Source organism: Typopeltis vanoorti, chromosome 12 (genome assembly GCF_054136105.1).
Source record: "Typopeltis vanoorti isolate ZY-2024b chromosome 12, IOZ_Tvanoo_1.0, whole genome shotgun sequence".
NCBI lineage: Eukaryota > Metazoa > Arthropoda > Arachnida > Uropygi > Thelyphonidae > Typopeltis > Typopeltis vanoorti.
The window spans coordinates 87189937-87205833 of record NC_143560.1 but is presented as its reverse complement, the minus strand read 5'-3'; the positions used below and the strand labels follow the sequence as shown (position 1 = coordinate 87205833).

The 15897-nt window shown below is 34.1% G+C and overlaps 1 protein-coding gene across 1 annotated transcript in view; it reads right to left on the bottom strand.

The window, feature by feature from the left end:
• The window catches only part of LOC150100970 (putative ATP-dependent RNA helicase DDX10), a 293342-nt gene that overhangs the window by 152689 nt on the left and 124756 nt on the right, over window positions 1-15897 (bottom strand). Inside the window, exon 9 of the mRNA XM_090401236.1 lies at window positions 11856-12018. Within this exon, the coding sequence (XP_090257362.1) occupies window positions 11856-12018 (163 nt within the window). The remainder of the gene's footprint in view (window positions 1-11855; window positions 12019-15897) is intronic.

Below are 15897 nucleotides of genomic sequence, written 5' to 3'. Positions count from 1 at the left end.
GGTTATAATCTGGCTAGTAATCCGATACAGGTGGTCATAAAGATAAGTCACTAACTTCATTTTTGTCTATTCTGAGAACTACTAAGCAATTAAGAATGTTTGCATAGTTACGAAAATCAGTACACATTTTAAATGGATTTTATGGTCATCACAGTGTTTGGATAAAGTGAGGGAGGAGGAGACTTAGACACAGGAGAAGTAGGTACAGTAAGTTGGAATTAGGTTATAATCTGGCTAGTAATCTGATGCACGTGATAATAAAAGCTAAGTCACTCCTTTCACTTTTCTCTATTTCAAGAACTACCTGAGCAATTAAGAATGTTTACATAGTTACCAAAATCTGTTGGTATATCCATGTAGTAAGCTTGTTATAATAGTGAGCAGTAATATGGGAGCATGCATAAATTAAACTATTTTGCTCATTACAACTATGATCATTATAACAAAATTGGACTGTATATATAATAAAACATGAACAGAGAATTTTTAAAAAATTACCTCCTTGATTTCAAAAGAAAGTAAAAAGAAATGTCCAAAAGATTCCATTTCTTCCTTTCAAACATATATAAAAAAAAAGTGGTACTCATACTGTTTCAACTTCTACTAATATCTCAACTTAACACTTTTATAAGCATGTTTTCCTTCATAATTTTCTGCTCAGTGCTGAGAAAATAATTTTTTTTTTTCAATCATAATAATGAAGATTTCTAGTATGATGTCTATTCTGAAATTGGAATGGTTTATCTAAGGAAAAACCATTCCAATTTATCCTTAGATGAACAATATTCAATGATACATTCAAAAGACAGCTACAATGCACTGTATTACAAGAATAATCCAATTTATTTCAATTTTTTTCAATGTATTCATTTTTCCAATCTTGGTTTGTAACCTACTTCAAGTATCGAATTAATAAAGTGGTGACTTACCAGATGATCATATACCATCTAGCAGTACTGTTTTTAAAAAGTACTGCTAGGTGGTACTTTTTAAACAGTGCTAGCACTGGGTTTAAAAACAAGATATCTATGTTGTAATAAAATGATATCAATGCAGATATTTTGATATTTTCTTTAAAGGCGTGTGGTTGCCATATCTGAGTAAGATGTAGATATTCGTCTATATCTACATCTTACTCAGATAGTTTCAACCAGCCTTGCAGTTTAATGCCTGTTGATGGGAGAGGGGGGGAGATATATATCCAAGGTAACTAATATGCCTACTAATATAAGGGCATAGGGTAGAGATTTGGTTGTACAGACTAAATGGTCTTCAAAAGCCAACAAGCACCTAGACTGTAGTTATCTAAAGATTAGTTATTTTAACATTTCAAATTTCCAAGTTCAGTATAGTTAGCCAATCATAAATTGCACATTACAACATTCTCCCAAGAAGGAGATTTACAGCTCCCTTTTCAGGTCTCTAACTAAAAACTGAAAGCACTGTACTAAAAGCTGTTGAGCACATAGAGGATTTCTGCAAGGCGGAAAAAACTACTAATTATCTAAGTAGTTTGTAAGTAATATTAACTGCTCTCATGACTAAGTGAAAATTAATGCAGATGTTATTTTCTAATTAAAAAGAATAGTAGTTTAAAATCTCTCATGATAAATTAAATTATTTTTTCGAGTTTGATTTTACAGAGGTTTCCAAACATATATAAAATAGAATTTATGTTGTAATAAAATGAATGTTATAATTTTACTGTAAAAAATGCATAATTTAATGCCCGTTGAGTTGTACGTAAGACGGATTAGAACGATGACTAAGGAAAAACAAACATTCGCAAAGTCTTGCAAACATAAAAATATGCACCCACGAACGAAGGGTGCCTAAGTGACGTCATCATGTTGGCGGGTAATCCTGGAAACTATAACGCAGTAACAAGGGATTAGAGAAGAATATTTAAGAGGACTGTGACACAACAACAAAAACTTTTCAATTTTTTTTGAGGAATTCCAGGTGTGTGGAGGCGAGGCCGTTGTCGAATGAAGCTCCTGTTTGAATGTATGGATGTGCTAGGAGAGTGCCTTCCCACAGTCATAACAGAGACTTTGGCAGTTCCTTTACAGTTATCAATGGGAAATTGCAGTGGCAGTACCAACAGAAGAATCACTCCAACCTTGTCCGGCAATTCCCAGAGTGAGAACCACCATTTCGTCCAAGCAACGATTGTAACCCATGATGAGGACATATCTGAAGTTTGTTCAATTGTTTGAACTGTGTATGTAAAAGGCTACTGTAAGTAAGCACAAATTTGTTAATGTTTTATAAAGGTACAATTGGAATTAGTGTGCGTAATGAGGATGTATTTGTTAGCGAAATGTTAAATAATGAGTTATGGTTACAAAAAAGGGTAAATTGACTGTAAATTTGAACATATAATGGAAGGAATTACGTTAAGGTGTAACTTAGGGAATTACCACATGCTTATTATAGATAGGTTAGCATTGTAATGGGAATAAGTAATTGTTATGTGCAAAGTTCTAAATTCTATGTTGTAGACACTGTGTACTTGAATAAGCTGAGAGAGAGAGAGAGAGACCTCCTCTCCTCTTAGATGTGTGTATTGTACTTTCTTACTAGCTTAAAATAAAATGTTTTGTTTGTTTAACTACCTTGCCTGATCAATTGCCAATGCACTATCTCTAAAAAATTAGTGAACCTGTGTGCACTATATATTGAAAAATCGGCACGACTTGCTATAGGAAATTATGTGTATTAACTATGATCTTGCCTGTGTTCCTTACCTTAATTCTCAAACTACATAAAATTCAATTAGAATGGCGCAGTCGTTAATCAAATAAATTTTTCTGATTGATTAGTGTGAGAGTTGGTAACCTGTATAGTGTAGATATACAGGTTACCAACTCTTTATCAAGTTATCGTAGAACAGGGAATAAGATTAAGCACAATTAACAGTGAGATGTATGTTAAGCAGATTAAAGTTAAATTAAGAGTAAAATAGCATAGAATTAGTTATGACACAACACGTATAAGGTTAACTATGGTGCGGTTCAATATAAGATACAAGACAATAAGTAAGAAAAATTTTACAATGGTGCAGCAGACACGACCATAAAATATTACAGTAGAATCTAACAACCATTGAAGAGAAAATCTACATTACCAGAAAAAGACGTCATATAACATCATCTAATTGTCTTTGTAATAAAGTAGGTATGTTTGAATAAGGAGGATATTCTTAAATGTCATTACAAGTTATTTTTAAAGTCAAATTTATCAAAAAAAAAACTCTGTGCATTTTCTGCATTCTTTCAAATAAAAGAGTTGTGTATTTTTATGTAGGTGGTGGAATAACCTACTTGCTCCTTGATTGTAGCTGCTAGTTTCTTGGCTAAGTGATAATTGGGGTGTCGATTCCTTCCACTATCGGTCATAGTGGTGTATTTGTTTTGCATATTCTTAGCAGGCCATAAATTCTGGGAGTGCAGGCTTAATCCTGATACTGCTTTTTAATTGTTTCCTCTGACCATTTCCTTTTTGATGTGGTTAGAAGATTGTAGTTAACCAATTAGTACATACTGTGGTCGGATACCAATTGGTTAATTTTTTTTAAGAATACTTTAAAAAAAATGTCTGCATTGGTAATGACAATGTCTTTGTTATTTCTGGTAAAACAGGCCTGTCAGATCATGCACTTCAAACACATTACAGAATCAACTGGCACCAAGTCCCTGCATCACACCAAAACCTGGTTTAAAAGAAAATTTAAGGAAGCTTATGAATACTGATACATCTTCCTAATCTCAACAAGAAAGATGGATTAGTAATTCTAAGAATCTAGATAACCCACATGCAACCTATATACATGGGTGATCTGAAAAGTTCTTGGCCTTGACCATAAATGGCAACACTACTGGCAAGATTTTTTTCTTCTAAGAAAACATCGGTCATAAGTATCCATGTGAAATTGCGAGTCATCCTATCAAGTAGTTTTTTTTAATACAGCTGACGGAAGCCAAAGTGTTGTCTGTATCCCTTGAAATGGATAAAATTGGGTATCATGCGGTTATAAAATTCTTTGTAAAAGAAGGTTTAACACCAAAAGAAATTCATTCGAAGTTCATAAAAGTTTATGGGCACTCTTCTCCTTTGTTTTCGACAATTAAGAAATGAGATGCCTAGTTTAAATGCGGCCGTACCAGCCTTGAAGATGATCCACATGAAGGACGTCCAAAAAGTGTAATAACACCAGATATCATTAATCAGTGTACGATATGGTATTGGATAACCAGCAAGTCAAAGTGCATGAAATTGTCGAGATAATAGGCATTTCAAAAGAACATTTAGAATATATTTTGCATGAAGAATTGCAAATGAAAAAGCTTTGCGCAAGATGGGCACAGCAGATCAAAAACGCACTTGCATGAAAATCTCTGAACAGTGCTTGGAGCAAGAACAAGAATAAAACTGATTTTGTGCATTGATTGATTACTATGGATGAGACTTGGATTCACCATTACACACCAGAATCCAAACAGCAATCAAAACAGTGGACAGAGGCCCGTTGTTCAGTGCCAAAGAAAACAAAGTTGGTTCCAACATCAGGAAAGGTTATGGCATTGGTGTTTTGGGATGCTAAAAGCATTTTGTTTATTAATTATCTTGAAAGGGTAAAACAATAACCAGGGAATATTATTCTGATCTTTTAACCAGACTAGACAAAAAAAATTGCCGAGAAAAGACCTGGTTTGCAGAAGACAAATCATCTTCCATCAGGACAATGCACCAACCCACAAAAGTGATTTCGCAATGGGAAAATTAAAAGATCTGCACTATGAACTGTTAGAACATCCTTCCTATTCCCCAGATTTGGCTCCCTCTGACTTCTATCTCTTCCCAAAACTAAAAATCTTCTTTCATGGTCAGCATTTTTCTTCGAATCAACAGATGATTGCAGTTGTAGAAGTGTATTTTGCAGATCTTACTGAGAACCACAATGATGATGGTACAACATGACAAAATTTCATGCTGATTGGAGCGTTGCCTGGTTAAACAAAGCCCCCGTTGTTTTTGCCAAGGAACCAGGACGAACAGTGAAAAGTCAGCTACTGGAACAAATCTGAAAACAAACCCCAACTCAACATCACCAGAGTTAAAAATCGGTACTATCAACATAAGAAGCCTGAATGGCAAAGAAATGGAGCTAGCTGAGGAATTAGATAAGTAGGAGATCAACGTAATAGGGATTACTGAAACAAAAAAGACAAAAAATGGTGAGATCTTTCTGAGCAATAAATACAAAATGTTATATTCAGGCAATGACAATCAAGGAAAAGAAGGTGTAGCCATAATATTCAACACAAAATATGAGGCTAATCTTCTTGAATGGAAGTCAGTCTCAAGTAGAGTAATGTGGGCAAATATGAGAATGGGGAACTGGACACTGAAACTTATTTGTGCCTATGGTGCCACAAAAGGACTACTAAGTTAGAAGTGGAAGAATTTTTTGATGCTTTAGAAAAAGCAACTGACACAATGAAAAAGCAAAAGTTGGTCCTTGCTGGGGATCTAAATAGTAGAGTAGGAAATGATTGTAAGACATACAAAAATATTTTGGGAAAATTTGGAGAAAAGAGCAAAGCTAATAATAATAGCAAATATCTGTTGAATTTCTGCTTAGGACATGGACTGGTTATTACTAACACCATGTTCTAACATAAAAATGTGCACAAATCAAATTCATATAGAGAGAAGAGGCAAGGAATAAGAAAAGTCTCATTGACTATATTATTGTTGATAGTGATGTTTTCTCCCTGGTACAGGACACCAGAGTGTACAGAGGATTTGAAATTGGAAGTGATCACCATTTAGTCTTGAGCAGGATTAAATTGAATTTCATATAGAAAAGAATAACATGTAAGAAAGTTTTAAAGTGAATAAAAGTTGAGCAGCTCTAAGATGTAAACTGTAGACTAAAATACACAATGATTATTCAATAAAAAATGAAAGAGTTTGAGAACAGGAACCAAACCTTGGAGATTCAGTGGCAAGCCGTGAAGAAAACATTGATGGACCCAGCCAGATAGGCATGTGGTGAGATTGTCTGCAAGGATAGAAAAATCAAAAGTCCATGGTGGACACAGAAAGATAAAGAGGCAGTGAAGGAAAAGAAGAAAGCATATCAAAAGTTCCTGGCAAATAAATCAGCTTGTGCTCTTAAAGAATACAGAGACAAATGTAAGAAAGCTAAACACTGTATAAAACTGGCTAAACAAAAGTCATGGGAGGATTTTGGCAAGAATATAGAAAATAAATATCAAGAAGGTGGCAAAATATTCTGGAGGTTGTTAAAGAAGCTTAGGAATGGAGGAATGAGGGCTGTAAAAGGAGTTATAGATGATAAAGGTGACATGAAAACGGAAGAAAAAGATATCCTTGAAGTATGGAGTAATTACTTTGAAAACTGCTAAATGAAACAAGCAGTGATGACAGCAAAGTGGTAAAAAAAACTGACCAGGCATGCGGTCAGGAACAGATATCCACACTTGAGGTAGAAAAAGCCATCAAAGGCTTAAAATGGGGAAAGGCAGCAAGAGTAGATAATATTCGACCAGAAATGCTGAAGTATGGTGGTATAAAACTCTTACAGTGGCTGCACTGCATAGTTCAGTAAGCCTGGACAGGGGAACGAATTCCTGATGATTGGAGTAGAGCTCTCATAGTACCCATATATAAAAAGAGAAATAAAACTGAATGTGAGAATTACAGAGGTATTTCCCTACTGAGTGTTCCTGGCAAGATCTATGCAAGTATACTTATAAAACGGTTGAGAAGAATTGTGGAAGAAAAGCTTGGTGAAGAACAAGCTGGATTCAGGCCAAATAGAGGCTGTCAGGATCAGATCTTCGCTTTACGACAAATAGTCGAGAAAGCATGGGAATATAACAAAGATCTGTATTTAAGTTTTGTCGATTTGGAAAAGGCACATGACAAGGTGCCAAGAGAGAAGCTATTCAATACGCTACAGTTATATGGTGTCAATGGAGCATTATATCAAGCAATACTTAGTCTTTATTTGAGTTGTAAGTCAGCAGTTAGAAATGAAGGAAGTACAGGAAGATGGTTTAATGTTAAATCTGGTGTGAGACAAGAATGTACATTATCCCCTCTGTTATTCATTATCTATATGGATCACATTATGAAGGAAAGTTTGATTAAACATGATATCAAAATTGGAGATGTTAATATCGGCTCTTTGCTTTATGCGGATGATGTTATACTACTAAATAAATCTGCTACAAGTCTGCAAGATTCTCTGACTAAATTGAATAACTGTTGTAATAGATATGGTATGAAGGTCAGCATTAAAAATGCAAAGACAATGAAAATAGGTTGAATTGTAGAAAATGTCAACTATGTTGTGAGCGGAGAACCTGTTGAACAAGTAAAACATTTCAGCTACTTAGGCACGATTTTTAGTGAAGATGGTAAATTAAATATAGAAATAGACAACAGAATCAGCAAAGCTGGTATGGTGGGAAGTCAATTGAATAAATTCATATGGAATAAGAGAGAAATTAGTCGGAACACTAAATTAGCTGTATACAAGCAGTGTTCAAACTAGTTTTAACTTATGGATGCTGTTTGAGAAGTAAAACACTTGACCAAAGACTAATTGAATAATTCATATGGAATAAGAGAGAAATTAGTAGGAACACTAAATTAGCTGTATACAAGACAGTGTTCAAACCAGTTTTAACTTATCAATCTGAGAGCTGGGTGAGAAGTAAAACATTTGACCAAAGACTAGAGACCGCAAATATGAGAGTCCTGAGAAAGATTAGAGGCATGAACAGATAGCATCAATGGCAATATCATATTAAAAACGAGAATATTAGGAAAGAACTTGACATTGTCGGCATCCAGGAGTGCGTTAGCAGAGCTAATCTCAGGTGGTATGGTCATTTAAACAGAATGGGCGAGTAAAAATTAGCCAAACAAGTGTTCTCTGCCAGGTTAGCAGGAAAACGACCCAGAGGAAGACCAAGATATAGGTGGATTGATACGGTACAGTGCGCCTTAGACGATAGAAATATAAGATCTGATAATGATAATATTGGTGTCTTGACAAGTAATAGACTGATTTGGAGGAAAATTGTAGATAGGAAATTAGTAATGATGTAAATTTTTCATGCAGTACTATCATATCCTGTACACCCCTTGAGGATACATAACAGGAATTTGATGATGATGATAATATCTGACATACTTCTTATTCCCTCAACTCTAATTTTCTACAATTTTCTTATTTTCTCTAATCCTCTTTTCTACACGCTGTGCAGTGTCATTTACACCATTGTGATATACATTAATGAAGGGGTTATTAAATAACTCCACTACTTCTTTTGCAGTGGTCACTCTGCTACCATAACTATCTATCATGTCAGCCTGCCATAATTAATCTTCCTCTTGCTTGCCATGTAGTAGAAGAATTCCCTTGAATTATCCTTGGTCTGACTGACTGACCAGTCTCCTGCACTTTTTCTTTCTTTACCATGCTTGTCACTTTTCTAGCCTGTACTTCATACTCTTCCATGCGTCAGATCACCACTGACTGTCTTGTACCTCCTTCATAACATATTTTCTAACACTGCTTTGCTTGATTTCAGTGTTAATTTGTTTCACTCCTATTCTATGTATTCACTTAACTCTTGATATACAGCTATACATTTCTTGTCTGATTCTGCCTTATCAATTCTTATTTTCTGACAATATGATTTCTTCAGAGCCCATCAACCCAATATATTGATGCTAGCTGACTATAAAGTTTCTGTTATAGTTCGCCCACTGATTAGAGGTCCCTCGACACTTCTGCGCATTTCAGAAAAAGGAGAATCCATTCCGATAATAGGGTAATCAATTTGTCTTCTGGGATGTGTTTGTTTATTATTACAGGTCGGAAAATTTAGCTTTTCTTTTACAAACATTGTAGTTTTTAAAGTGTAACTATTTTGCTTGTATAACAGTTGGAAAAATGTGCGTCGAGCATTAACAAAATTAAAAAAGGTAGAGCATAAAACAAAAATTTAACTAAGTTTATTTTTAAGGAAGTTTTCTATTAAATAAAAATAATTATAATGAAAAATAGAAATTTTTTCAAATGAATTTAGATATTCTAAACTTACACTTGAGAGAACTGAGACACTTTAATGTCCTAAACCAATTAATTATTTATGACTTGTTGTGACTCTTTTAACAAACCCATGCAAAAAAAGGTTGGAAAAAAATACCATTATCAAATCCTTTTAATCTTCATAGTCATCTGAATCGGTGTCCAAATCGTCATCACTTTCACTTAAACTGATCACCAAAGGTTCACATAATTCTTCAATAATTCCGTCTCTGTCCCAATACATATTTTCCAATGAGGTGCCATGAAAGATATTTTCCCCAGTTTTGAACTGTAATACTTTCAGTCGCCTGTTCTGAAAGCTTAAAAAGTTCCGACATGTCAATATCTCCAGTTACGTTGCGATGGCGAGTGAAACTTTTCACTTCTGTTTCCAATTATAGAACAGTCTGTATATCTATAGTTGTAGGTAATGAAGAAGTTGGTTAGGAATTGAATACAGAATTGCATTGATGGACAAAAAGATTCTTTATGATAATCAGTATGGATTTGTAAAGGGTAGGTTTTGTTATATCAATCTACCTGCATCATAAGCTGATGAATGAGTTGGATAAGGGAGATTCCTATACAGATATACATATATTCTAGCACTTTGCTAAAGCATTTGACAGGTTGCCTCAAGATAAGTTGTTTACAAGCTGCAGAAGATTTAAATGAATATTATACTGGTCAGATGGATTAGAGATTGGCTGTCTGTATGATACCACCAAGTTGCATATGATGGAGTAGTGTCTCAAAAAAGGAGGGTAACAGTGGTGTGCCCCTGTGTTTAACTTATTTATTAATGTTATTTCATGTGAACTGACTAGGGATCTTCGGTTGTTTGCTGATGTTAATTCCTTTCAGGAGCTTCCGTAGCTCAGTCAGTATAGATGAAGCCCTTTGGTAAGACCTGGGTTCAATTCCTGTCCAAGATGTGAGGAACCTCGATCTGGTCTCTTTTGACTAAAGGTGAATTAGCCAGTCTCATATGGAGGTAGGGTTTTTTTTTTTCCCACCTGGAAATTTGGGTTATTTCATCCCCCAGAAGAGGAAAACCAGCCCCATGAACAGGATAAGTCAATGAGGGAATTTTATCAGATTAATACAGAAGGGATCACAGAAAGAGTAGAGGTGACATGAGAAGAAACAGAGGCCATCCCTGGAATTTGTGTAAGAGTGTGATGATGAAGAAGGGTGTGAAAGTAAATTTTTTACTTGCATAATTTCTACTCCTTTCCCTGGGATGACTGCTGTTTTCATTCTTATGATTCAAAAACCTGCTTCAACTAAATAACTGAAATAATGTTTACAGGAATGAATGAATTGACTACCTATTCCATCACTAAGTCCATTATCCAAATCTTGGTTTTCCATCAACATGTCAAAATAACTCGACAGAAGAATTCAACATACTGCAAGTGACTTGAAACCAAAACTCCACATTCCATTCAACAAATACTGCAGCAACTACAAAAAGATTATCAAGCAAATCCTAATTAGACACTGAAAGGAAAACATGCAGAAAACTTGATTTCTGCTCAAACTGGCAGCAAAACCTTCTGGACGATGAAACACACTGACATTATCTTCTTTCTTTTTAACTAAATGGTGTCCCTCATTTCTTACAATAGGAACATGGAATCGAAATCTCACACACTTTGTTTCCTTATTGTGTCGAAAGGAAAAAACTCCTAACCTGCCACTAAGGAAAACTGCGTGAGACCTATACCTTGTGAAGAAAACTCTGAGGAAAACAGCCTTTTTTTTTTGGGGGGGGGGGGGTCCTAACCCTTTTTATACGATTACCCCCTACCAGCACCTTCTTCAATTTCTTTTCTTTCCACCTTACTGGAGTCGATTTCACTGACCAATTAGAGTGGCGTTTTTCTGCCAAAACAATGCGGTCCCGTGTGCGCATGACTGACACACGACGAAGTCTCAATTCGGGAATTATGACCTTGAGCTTTGGTTCTTGTTTAAGCTAACCTCTATATCATCTATACTAAATTAATCCCCTTTCCAAAATTTCTAAGAATTAGCTCGAATCTTTAATCTCTCATTTCAAGTGTAAAAACTAGCTTCTCGCATACAAAATCCCATGACTAATCTTTGCTTTACTTAACCTTATTTTATCATATCACAACTGTAATAAAATTTGCTTCCTTTTTTTTTTTTTATTTAGTTCAACAAACAATTTCAGATATATTTTTCACTTGGATGCAAGCATATTTTTTTTTCTTTTATATATACAGGATTTTTAATTCTTCACTTGTTACATCATGATAACTAAAATTTTCACATTGTTAAGTTATCAGGGTGTAACAGTGTCCTCTACAACTGCTAAAGGTAAATATCAGGAAATAGATGATAATGATATATTGATGGATAATTCAAAGAAGCAGGATCCAACAACAGAAAATATGTAATGATGTATAGCTGGTATAGTTGGAAGTCAGTTGAATAGATCTATATGGAATAAGACAGAAATTAGCCAAAGCACTAAACTAGTAGTGTCTAAATAGATGACATGACTTTGAATTGATGAATAGTAGAGCGTACTTGTATAATATGATTATTGAATGGTTTAAATACTTAATGAAAAGCAAAATTTTATTTTATGATTCCTAAGATATTTATTTACTCATTTCTTTACACTTCACAAGTCTGTATTTTAGAAAAAAAAAAAGTAAAGTGGAAATCTGCAATCATTCCTTACCTAACCCTCTTCCTGCAATATCGGTTGCAATGAGAACTACATGATTCTTCCTGCAGAATTCATCATAGATAGCCATTCTACGTTGCTGATGTAAGGTACCATACAATGCCATGACACTTACCCCTGGTCTCAAGTGACAAAACATGTCATATGTATATTTGACCTATTCAAAAATAATCATTTCAATTTTTGCAGAATGAAATGTAGAGGTATGTAAAATACCTCTATATTTTATTTACTTTATTTTCTTTTATTAATATTCATAAAATCAGTATAATCACTCAACTCATATGAAAGCAAATACTGTATTGGTAAACTGATTGATTATCACTAACTACTAAACCCAAATCTTAATAGAAGCAATGCTATTTTAAACTAAATAACATCAGCAGTAATATTCAAAAATTCCCTATATGCATTTAGGGAATCAATTAAAAAAAATCCAAGAATAATATTAGTTGGCAGTGAACACAAATGCTGAAGAGGTTAAAAAAATGAACTTACTAAGGGAATTCCATCCCCTCACACTACTTGAAAATCAACAGATCCGAAAAGAGAGTCAGACTGTGAGTAACTTGATAATTTGCTGTTTCTCTGAAGAAAAAACAAAATGACACTGTTTCATCCCACTGGGATGATTAGTATCACTTCTGATAGGCACTTGAAATCCTTTAAAAAATCAAGAAATGGCACATTATCTCAATAATATATAATACAATTTAAATAATAAGATATACTGGTGTGAAAACTTCTTCAAGTCGAAAAAATTTCCAACTATTAGAATAATTCTGAACCAATCTCCTGGTAAATTAATAGGACCATTAATAGACTAACGGACCACAATATATAGATTCTTCTAGTCAACTGCTGCCCTGGTCGTCCACTGGCATAGAATTCTTTCAAACAATGAGCTATGACATTTCTTATGAGAAACATTGCCAATACATATCTTCAATGCTTGAAAAATTCTGTGCTGGTTGCTTGGTGATTTGCATATCTGGTCAATTTATAAGCTCTGTTAATGCTATGACTAATGTTTATCCTGTGAAACTAACATTGAGAAAGCAAACATGGTAGCTTACATTTACAGTCCCACAAGTTAGTATTCATTTTCCTGACTGGCTACACACACTCTCCTCCTCCCCTTCTCATCAACAATCTATCCAGCTTCACACGTTACTGTGCTCAACTCCAATGCTGACATCTGCAGCAAACAGCTTTCTCATACCTTCTACACATATCATCCACACATTTAGATTTAATTTCAGGAATTAAAAAAAAAAAAGTTTTCTAATTTATATCACTCTAATTCAAAGGCATTACATGCCTCTGAATTAGAGTGATATAAAAGGAATATAACACCCTTTCCAAATAATTCATTTCTTAAACAGGAAGAAGTATCTCTGTCCTACCTCAGTAGGCTTCACACTAAACACTTAATCAGAAAAATTTACCCTGCTTCAGAAAATTATATGCAAGGAGGAAAACACTTAGAATAAACCACTGGTTTCACAGTTAACTAAATAATCCTTTCATTACTAATTATATCAGTTCTCTTTTCTGTATGAATATAGTTGCCTGCAGTATTAGGAGAAAACATAACTTTCTGTCGTGCAATAAATAAATGTTCTATCTTTGGTTTTGTCTAATGACTGGAAATGCATGGTGAAGAAAACAAGTACATTAAATTACTAAAAAAAAACACACAATACAAACCGTACTACTTTTTTATCCTTTTAAAACAATATTACAGGAATTCTTTTAGACTTTTATCTTCTGGTGTTCATTCACCATATGAAAGAAAAATATTTTCAAAATAAAAGCTACAGGTCTCTGAATCAGTTTCTTTAACTTTATTTTTCTCCTCTCTAAAAAAGAGAAACCACATTCTCATTCCAATATTCACAACAATTTCACAACAATGAAACATACCAAAACAACTTCAACAGCTGTTGCTATCATGCACTTTCCTTAATGCTTGTGCATATATACATTTTATTTCCGGTTAAACTAAACAGTACCTGCCTTATATGGGTAGGATGAAATGTGTAAAATAAGCAAGTAAGAAAAATAGTTTTTTTTATGCACCTTCAGCCTATTTAAGTAAAAGAATGACAATTTCTTGATATTTGCTGGCCAAATTTAAAAGCAGTTCTTTGAACTTGAAAACTATGCATTTTTTGCATTTTCACGATCGCCATTATGACACATTGCTGAAATTTAGCCATATATTGTAAGAAACTAAAGGTACAAACTGTTTTAATAACAACTTCAAACTTTTGTAAAATGATTTATTTACATAATTTTTATCCTCTTTGTGGATGAAAAGAAAAGTGAATACATAAGTCAGCTAATTTATGAAAGTTAGAAAGTAATCTATAAAATGTGGTGCATCTGAATGCAAGCTATCAGATACTCCACAATTTCCACAAGCAGCTTCAGACTTCCCACAAACATGTGATGGTAAAGTGATAAAAATGTCACTCTAAGACACAAAATAAACATCTACCAAATCAAATTCAATTGGATGCTAAGCAAAAATGCTATCTACTTGGTTACTCAGACCAGCTAGTACAGATTAATTAGCAAAAGTGATCAAGAGTGACCTTTAAGCCAAAGTGCTAAAAAGTTAGACAATCTTATTACAAGAATTGTGAAGACTAAAACTAAATATGTTGTAATTCAGGATGACTATTAGTGATCCATTAGTTTTATTAGAGAGAATATTAAACAGGACACAACACAAAATTTTAAGTATCAAATTCCATTAATGAAAAATTAAAGTACTTCAAAATTAGTAAAGTCCAATAGCATTATTGTTTTTCTCCTCATCTAAGACATCTCTACAGATTAAATCATGGACTAATTTTTATAAAATTTGAAATATAACTGTTTCATTTAAATGATTCCAACTAATTCTGGAATATAACTGTTTCTTATGTTACTTAAGGACTGAGCATAATCAGACAACCAAATTGAAGACAGAATTTTTCATCTGCATAATCCTCTAGAGGTTGCATGCACCTCATTTGTTAAATTTCAAGACAAATTATTTTAATTAAAAGGAAAAGTATGTAGTGAGACAGTAAGAGATCAGCTGTATTTATAAGTCTACTTGGCTGGCATTATTGTTTTAATTGTTGAGAATTCAACTGTCCCCTATGACACTTCCAGTAACATTATAAAATAATGTAATCCAGGTAGCTACTTCAAAACTATAGCCAATCTTCTATCTCCTACAGGAATCTTGGGGGAAAAAATGATAGGCTCCTTTTTTTAAATCTATGAATCCTGTGTCATCATCATCATCTGTTCATTGGACATCCACAGATGCCATATGGTCACTTATGATGTGCTACACCAGTCCTCATCGTATAGTCCTGTTATATGCTTTTCTGGAGCTTCAACTTTCTGAAGATCAGTCACTCCACACACACACACACACACACACACACACACACACACACACACACACACACCATCCACCTACCCCTTCCTCTTTTTCCAGGAACTTTACTTCTTTCTATTACTGTTCTGAGAAGTCCTCCTCCTATCCTTTCCATGTGTCCAAAATATTTTAACAGTCTTCTGTCAATATCCTTAAGCAGCCTTAAAGTTCTACTGATCTTTTCTAACACCCATTAATTTGTACCCCTTTCAGTATATGATATCCACAACAGCCTTCTGTAACCCACATCTCAAAAGCTGCTATCCTTTTCTTATCTGACTTCTTTAGGTTCCAAGTCTCACATCCATAAGTTACTGTTGGAAAAACAACTGCATCCAAAATCCTCAACTTTGTTCCCATGGAGACAGATCCATCTTTCCAGATTTTAGACAAGTTTCTGACTGTTGTTTTAGCCATTCCTAATCTTCTGATGTCTAAATAGCAATTATTCACATTAATAATGGCTCCCAGGTAATCAAAACTTACTGACTTCCTCATTTTTCTTTCTCCATTAAGGTACAATTGTTTCTCAAGAACTTAACTGTCTGCATTTCTTCATCATCATCATCATCAAATTCCTGCCATGTACCCTCA